The sequence below is a fragment of the Cyphomyrmex costatus genome, unplaced genomic scaffold (genome assembly GCF_001594065.2).
Source record: "Cyphomyrmex costatus isolate MS0001 unplaced genomic scaffold, Ccosl1.0 scaffold132, whole genome shotgun sequence".
Lineage (NCBI taxonomy): Eukaryota > Metazoa > Arthropoda > Insecta > Hymenoptera > Formicidae > Cyphomyrmex > Cyphomyrmex costatus.
Window position 1 is genome coordinate 2,367 of NW_017275304.1, and position 8,768 is coordinate 11,134.

General features: G+C 33.7%; 1 protein-coding gene across 3 annotated transcripts; it reads left to right on the forward strand.

Annotated features, from left to right (window-relative positions):
* The first annotated feature begins 775 nt into the window (after window positions 1–775).
* On the forward strand, window positions 776–7,318 carry Ctr9 (RNA polymerase-associated protein Ctr9). Of its 3 annotated transcripts, none has more exons than XM_018550951.1 (15): window positions 776–858; window positions 2,062–2,160; window positions 2,238–2,477; window positions 2,571–3,143; window positions 3,215–3,334; window positions 3,417–3,727; window positions 3,793–4,318; window positions 4,403–4,597; window positions 4,678–4,794; window positions 4,865–5,175; window positions 5,236–5,573; window positions 5,692–5,866; window positions 6,126–6,353; window positions 6,698–7,114; window positions 7,203–7,318. In XM_018550951.1, the coding sequence occupies exons 1-15, from the start codon at window positions 817–819 to the stop codon at window positions 7,261–7,263; spliced, it is 3,753 nt and encodes a 1,250-aa protein (XP_018406453.1). In that variant the 5' UTR covers window positions 776–816; the 3' UTR covers window positions 7,264–7,318. The 3 variants fall into 3 exon arrangements, with proteins under 3 accessions (XP_018406453.1, XP_018406455.1, XP_018406452.1); XM_018550953.1 differs by having other exon boundaries at window positions 6,126–6,268; window positions 6,568–7,114; XM_018550950.1 differs by lacking the exon at window positions 7,203–7,318 and having other exon boundaries at window positions 6,126–6,275; window positions 6,632–7,118.
* The last annotated feature ends 1,450 nt before the right edge of the window (window positions 7,319–8,768 follow it).

Here is an 8,768-nt window from a genome sequence, read left to right on the forward strand (position 1 = left end):
ATAAATATACTACTTTATTTATTCCCTATTGGTGCTACCTAAGTATTTTTTGTTAAGAATTTTAAAGCATTAATTGTATTATTTGTATTTAAATTTAATTTTTATTAAAGTTTCTTAATCTTGTAATATTTTTATAAATTTTATATATTCTTAATATATTAATTTTTATATTTTCAATATATTTATAATACTTACTTAATTGTTTTTATTTTATGAAAGACATATTGCAACGTTTTTTTTACATAAAAGTTTTTATAGAAAATATTTAATAATGTTAATATAAGTTAAATAATAATAAAAATAAAAATTGTAATTGATTCTACTTTAATTTTTACGAATTTATTAATTTTTACAATTTATAAATTCAAAGAAATTTGCGGGAATGGATGATAAATGTCGGACCAATCACAAACCGGGGAGAAGGTGGCCAGACTCTTATTAAGCCTTGTGTCCACGATGCTAGAAATCGGTCCGAGATCTCGGATGAAGAAAGAATTAACAAATCACATTTGAACAATTTGGTCACATGACCAATGTAATTGGTTAATTTTTCCTTCATCCAAGATCTCGAACCGATTTCTAGTATCGTGGACACAAGGCTTTAGAGGGTCACTAGCAGAGAGAAGCAGCTAAATCCCGCGCATGGCCGCTCTCAGGCTTCTCTCTGCTTCTATTCTGGAAGAAGGGGCGACAGACTCCCTAGCGCCACCTGGCTCTGTGCACCAAAATTGGAACTACACCAACTTCCATCGTCTCTAAAATATATGGAGTTTGTTCCCCCTGGTGTTCAGTGGTGTTCAGTGAAAATTTGTTACAATGGCGGGATCTATAGAGATACCACTCCGCGATACAGATGAGGTGAATATGCTGTTTTTCTACTGATTATATCGTTAATTCACAATATCCATAACGAGATCCTAAGCCCAATGGAATTGGATGATAGACACTTTTGCAATGCTCAGCGACGTTAATACAAACCTAACCTTTAAAAAAAACGGACACGCTTCTCCTGGTCGAATAAATATTACATGTCACGTGCATACATTCGGATAGCAATATGTTGCTTCAACAGCTCGACGTTTATGAATTATTCCTTTTTTATTTACTTTAAGCTCTCTTATTCGCCTAGTATATGTTCGCATGTATCGTTAAATTTTTCTTTGTAATAATTGAATATATCATAATCTGTAGGATCACAAATCTACGATTTTAAAATACATTCTGTCTGCATATATTGCTAAGTGTTTTTAATTCTTTTTACCTGTGATAATTGTACAAATGTAAATCTTAAGTTTATAATTTTCTAGCTAAAATATAATCTAATATCAATTATATATTCTCAAGTAACGTTAATGATCCTGTTTATAAGTTCTATTATATAACAGTACATTTGCATGAGTATATAGCTACAATTTTCCATCTAGAATATAGTGCGGTATATTCACTTGCATCCTTTCAAATATTAATAATCTTTTCTACCTCTGTAATAGTTAATATAATAATTATATGGCTTTATATATAAAATACAATGTAATCCTATCTATATGCTTTTAAATGATTCTTTCCTGTGATAATTGTCTAATACGTAGATAATTGTGATCTTATGCGAAATATAATTTTAAAATATTATTTAAATTATCTACTTATCCTTATTCTCATGTTATGATTTAATATTTGCTCATCTCATGTATACTTTGATATTAAGTATCATTGTATGATAATAGGTAAAATGTAAAATTAGTCTTCATATAATATGAACAATATGATAAATATGAACATTAACATCAGAAAATGGTAGAAGTATAAAATATTTACATATAACTTTCTTATTTTTTCTTATTATTTGTATGTTAATATGTTATATTCCAAATACCATATTTTATTTATCTTATGGATATTTTGATATTACAATACAGTTATATGATAATATGTAGATAATATTTAATATTAATCTTTATATTATCAATAAATCAGACCATTAAATTAGAAAATAATAGAAATGAAAGATACATTCATATGTACCTTTTGCCAAGATTGTAACGGTTCTGTTTAATCTCATAGGTCATAGAACTTTATTTAGATCAGTTACCAGATGGAGATGAAGTTCTGGGGATTCTGCGACAGGAACATGCTCAACTTAATATCTGGGTCAATTTGGCTGTATGTATAGAATAGATAATTTTAATAGAAAAAGGATATATGTGTTAGTGTCTATCTAAGTTTATTTCTTCTTTCAGCTTGAGTATTACAAGCAACAAAAAATTGATGACTTTATTAAAATACTTGAATCTTCTCGTATTGATGCAAATATTGATTATCGCGACTATGAAAAAGATCAGATGCGAGCCCTTGATATGTTGGCTGCCTATTATGTTCAGGAAGCCAACAAAGAAAAAAATAAAGATAAAAAAAGAGATCTCTTTACAAAAGCTACATTATTGTATACAACAGCTGACAAGATCATCATGTATGATCAAGTATGTATTGTCATATACGTTTGAATAACATCTTAATTTTTATATAGTAACCATAGTAGTATCTTAATTTTTATATTCGTTTTTTTATTGCAGAATCATTTGCTTGGTCGAGCTTATTTCTGCCTGCTCGAAGGTGATAAAATGGAGCAAGCTGATGCACAATTTAATTTTGTACTGAATCAATCGCCAAATAACATACCTTCTCTGCTTGGCAAAGCTTGCATTGCTTTTAACAAAAAAGATTACAGAGGTGCACTTGCATTTTATAAGAAAGCCCTTAGAACTAATCCAAACTGTCCAGCCGCTGTTAGATTAGGAATGGGGCATTGTTTTATGAAGTTGAATAATCATGAGAAAGCGCGACTTGCATTTGAGAGAGTTTTGCAATTGGATGGACAATGCGTCGACGCGCTAGTTGGCCTTTCAGTCTTGAAATTAAATCAGCAACAACCTGACAGCATAAGAACCGGCGTGCAAATGTTATCAAAGGCATATACGATCGATTCAACAAATCCGATGGTGCTAAACCATTTAGCAAACCATTTCTTTTTCAAAAAAGATTACAATAAAGTTCAACATTTAGCGTTGCATGCATTTCATAACACGGAAAACGAAGCCATGCGAGCAGAAAGTTGCTATCAGCTAGCCAGAGCATTTCACGTTCAAGTAAGCATAAAATAGCCATTAACATTGCTATTATGTCAATACTGCTTTCTTGTTAAGTAAAAATATTTCAGGGTGATTACGATCAAGCGTTTCAATATTATTATCAGGCAACGCAGTTTGCTCCGCCTGTATTTGTACTGCCACATTTTGGCTTAGGACAAATGTATGTTTATCGTGGTGATGCAGAAAATGTAAGAATGTGCAATATATGCTACTTAAAATAATTATTCGTATTAATGTATGTAAAATAACAATTTACTCCCCTAACAAAAGGCAGCCCAATGCTTCGAGAAGGTCTTGAAAGCACAACCAGGAAATTACGAAACAATGAAGATTCTCGGTTCGCTCTACGCTAATTCGAGTTCTCAATCAAAACGCGATATTGCAAAAAATCATTTACGGAAAGTAACGGAACAGTTTCCTGATGATGTTGAAGCTTGGATCGAATTAGCACAGATATTGGAGCAAAGTGATTTAAATGCAGCCTTGAATGCTTATGGAACCGCGACCAGGATCTTGAAGGAAAAAGTTCAAGCAGACATACCGCCCGAGATTTTGAACAATGTGGGAGCGTTACATTACAGGTACGTGTATATTTTTATATTGCATTTATTTTGTATAGTATACTAATTTATTTGTTACTTCTCAGACTCGGTAACTTGGAGGAAGCCAGGAAAAATCTAGAGGAATCTCTGGCGCGTTCAAAAGCAGATGCCTTACATGATTCTGTATATTACAATTCGATAGCGGTGACTACGACGTATAACTTAGCTCGACTTAACGAAGCGTTATGTGTATTCGATCGAGCAGAGAAATTGTACAAAGACATTTTAAAGGAACATCCAAATTACGTGGATTGTTATTTGAGACTCGGCTGCATGGCGAGAGATAAGGGACAGATATACGAAGCGTCCGATTGGTTCAAGGATGCTTTGAGAATCAATAATGAACATCCGGATGCATGGTCATTGCTGGGTAATTTGCATCTGGCTAAGATGGAATGGGGTCCTGGCCAGAAGAAATTCGAGAGAATTTTGAAAAATCCGACCACGAGCACCGATGCTTACTCTTTAATAGCGTTGGGAAATATTTGGCTGCAAACATTACATCAGAGTGGAAAAGACAAAGAAAGGGAGAAACGACATCAGGATCGAGCATTAGCCATGTATAAGCAGGTAATTATTATCTAATTTAAGGTATCTAAAGTAAATATTATCTAGATCAAAATACTTGTGGTTATGACTAATATGATTTGTTAGGTTTTGAGAAATGACCCGAAGAACATTTGGGCTGCAAATGGTATCGGTGCAGTACTCGCGCATAAAGGTTGTGTAAATGAAGCTAGAGATATATTTGCTCAAGTGCGCGAAGCAACGGCAGAATTCTGTGATGTTTGGTTAAATATTGCGCATATCTATGTGGAGCAGAAACAATTCGTCAGCGCTATCCAAATGGTTGATAATATATTATACATAGTTGATACAGTTAGAAATAATTAATTTCAACTTAAATAATTTAATATTTTACATTGCAGTACGAAAATTGTTTGCGCAAATTCTATGAATACCATCACGTTGAAGTTTTACAATATCTTGGACGAGCTTATTTTAAAGCTGGCAAGTTAAAAGAATCAAAACTGACGTTATTAAAAGTAATTAGACATATATGTGAATTTTTTAAATTATTTTATTTCGATATATAATTTGTCAATATATTCTTAGGCACGCAGAGTAGCTCCGCAGGATACCGTCTTATTGTATAATATTGCTCTTGTACTTCAACGATTGGCCACGCAAATTCTTAAAGATGAAAAATCAACTTTGACGACCGTACTGCAGGCAGTTCATGAATTAGGTCTTTCACACAAATATTTTCAGTATTTGTCAGCGCATGGCGATAGGATGGAACAACTGGCAGAAGCTGAAGCCAGGAGGTGTCAAGATTTGTTATCACAAGCACAGTATCATGTCGCTAGAGCTAGAAGATTGGATGAGGAAGAGAAGATGTTAAGACGGAAGCAAGAAGAAGAAAGGTACGTCACTCTCATTAATATTTTTTTATATGTTTATCGCTAAATCATCTAAATTTATAGACAAGCCTTCAAAATGCGTCAGACGGAAGAGCAACGTAAACTGGAAGAGATGCGTCGCCAGAAAGAAGAGGAGATGTTGCAGAAGCGACAAGAATATGTTGAGAAAACTAAGAACGCATTGGTATTCGGTGAAATGCCATCAGAGAAACCTGGTAAAAAGGGTAAAAGGCAACGAACTGACCAGTATGTTAGTGACAGTGGAGGATCTGATAGAGATGAAGGCAGAGAAGAAATACCGAAAGAAAGAAAGCGTAAGAGGAAACCTAGCAGTGAAACTAAAGAGAGGAAGAGTAAAAGTAAAGGCAGACGTAGGAAGGATGTTGGAAGTGGCAATAGCGGTAAGAAAATTAAATTTATTTTCTGTTTTTGTAACATATAAAATCACTTGTTTTAATTATCAAGCTTAATACTTTTAATAAAATTAAAGAAACAATTTTGAAAATATGTATTTTGCAGGATCTGATAGTGATCAGCCGAAACAGAAACGTACCAAGAAGAACGCAAGGACTAAGAAAGAGAGAACGCGTAAGGGCACGGTTGAGACCCTTAAGGGTAAGCTGGTTAAATCGAAGGAAACTATTTCAACGAGCGAGTCAGACAGTGATACGGGTGGCCTTAAAATTGCTAGTGGGTAAGTAAGAGAGAGAGAGAGAGAGAGAGATAGAGAAAGATATGCTATTTTAATATTATATTATTATCTCTAATTTTAGAATTCAATAAATCACAGTTGATTTGATTTTTCTTGCGGATTGATATCACATTTACCATTTTTAAATTATATTATAAATACTAAATATTGAAACATCTTAGTAAATACACTAATTTCTTAGTTTATTACACTCAACAAACTGTAAATTAAATAATGTTAAATTATACTTTTATTGTTATAGCGGCGAAAGCGGTAATGAGAATCAACCGCATGGCAGCAAACGAATCGTCTCTGATTCCGAAGGCTCTCGCGCCTCACGCTCGAGATCACGTTCAAGGTCGAAATCCGGTAGCCGTTCAAGAAGCAGTTCGCATTCAGCTTCTCGTTCGCGGTCTCCATCACGATCGCGCTCTCGATCTCGATCTGCTTCGAGATCCAGATCGAAAAGCGTTTCGAGATCAAGAAGCCGGTCTGTATCTGGGTCAAGATCAGGGATAATATTGAAACATCTTAGTAAACACTAAATATTGAAACATCTTAGTAAATACACTAATTTCTTAGTTTATTACACTCAACAAACTGTAAATTAAATAATGTTAAATTATACTTTTATTGTTATAGCGGCGAAAGCGGTAATGAGAATCAACCGCATGGCAGCAAACGAATCGTCTCTGATTCCGAAGGCTCTCGCGCCTCACGCTCGAGATCACGTTCAAGGTCGAAATCCGGTAGCCGTTCAAGAAGCAGTTCGCATTCAGCTTCTCGTTCGCGGTCTCCATCACGATCGCGCTCTCGATCTCGATCTGCTTCGAGATCCAGATCGAAAAGCGTTTCGAGATCAAGAAGCCGGTCTGTATCTGGGTCAAGATCAGGGTCAGCCAAAAGCAGATCGAGGTCAGGTTCGCGCAAGAGCGGCTCGCGGTCAAGGTCTAACAGTGGCTCGCGAAGAAGTGGATCAAAGCCAAGATCAAGATCGAGTTCGAGAAAGAGCGGTTCTAGGTCGAGGTCGCCAAGCGGTTCAAGAAAAGGCGTATCACCGTCAAGGTCCCGATCCAAAAGTGGCTCGCGTTCAGGCTCGGAGGAACGCCAGTCAAGAAGCAAAAGTCGATCGCGGTCTAAATCGAAATCTATTTCAAGGTCTAAATCAAGATCAAGGAGCGGTAGCAGGTCGCGATCGCACTCTAGATCAAAAAGCGGTTCTCGAAGCCGAAGTCCGAGCGGATCGGCACGGTAAGTTTATTTTTTTTATACACAATACAATTATAATATATAAAAATTTTTTGTATATATTACATTACGCGTGTTATTTTTTTCACAGTTCTGCATCCCCGGTATCTAGAAAATCAGTATCGGGAAGTGGCGGTAGTGATAGCGAATGAACTGATCATTTTCACAATTGTATTAAACTTATCATAGTGAAAAAAAATTACACTTATAAATATAATTAATATAAATATAAATAATTTTTGTAAACATCGCTTTACAAAATTCTTTCAATACAAATAGAAAACAAATGTTTATCATCTCCACTGGATTTATTTCTTTTGTAATTTTTCCTTTCTCACTTTTAAAAAGTATTTTGATATAATAATGTGCAGATAGTCAAAAGCAATTTTATGTTTTTTTCTTTTAACAAAAGTGCAATTTATCTTTTAAATTTTCATTCATTTTTTTTATTTAATATATTATTATGAGCAATTATCTATCGTATCTTGCCACATACAATTGATAAAATACATTATTAACAAAGATATAAAAATAGATATTGAAAGACCAAAATATTTTAAAATTAACTGCGACTTTCGCGCAATTTCTTATACATGCATGGATTGATTTTTTTTTCTTCAATTTCCTTTATACTCTAAAAAATACTTGTTATTTTATTTCCTCTATTAATAATAATGATAAATAAGGCAATGTAACTTTATGTATTATCGTATACAGTATATTATAGCACTGTGGCGATAACAATATATGAAAAAATACAAGACAAGATTGTACCTATAATCCAATAAAATAAATTTTATAATACAATGCTAAATAAAAAAATAACGTAATTATACACATTGAATTATTTCCTTAACCTAGATTAGGCAAAGCATTTTTTTCAAACTATGTTTTTCGAGACTAAAGACTTCACGAGACTACGATTGATACTCGAGCGAATTGTGAAACGTAAATGTAAAACAGTCAATACTCGCTTAGTGAGACGATTGACGCTCCTAAGTTTGTACATACTCGTACGTTGTTATGCAAATATGATTAGATGTCTGTCGTGCGGGAGCAATATGCATATCGATTTCACAAGCGGTGTAAAATAAATTATTAATGCTCATTCTCGAGGTGAGTGACACATTCGCATGGTCTGCGACGGTACTTATTTTACTTAACAGTTTTCCGGTGACAACCCAGATCATGCAAGAAACCCACTACGGTTTTTTCCCCATGATTCAGACAATTCGCGATTTTTTTCTTTTTCATTTTAAGTAATGATACAGAAGAAGGGCTACGAGTCTAATAAATTTGTTTAATTTAACAATGATGAAAATATACATATTTAACAAAACATAAAACATAAACACATCTTTTTATTTTAACTTTTTTATCTTTCCAAGTAGCGGTTCTTTGATTCATCCATATATCGATATTTTCGCTATTTTTTTTGAAAATTTACAGCTTATCTGTAGTATAATAATTGTAGTACAGTAATTGCAAAATAAATTCCTCTTATTTTTCTGCTGAAAATACGGCAATTCTAAATATAACTACATCCAATTACACACGCATAAATGAAGTCATTAAATATTTTAGTAATTTAGTATTCTATTTAAAGCGCTCTCTCTCTCTCTCTCTCTCTCTCTCTCTCTCTCTCTATATATATATA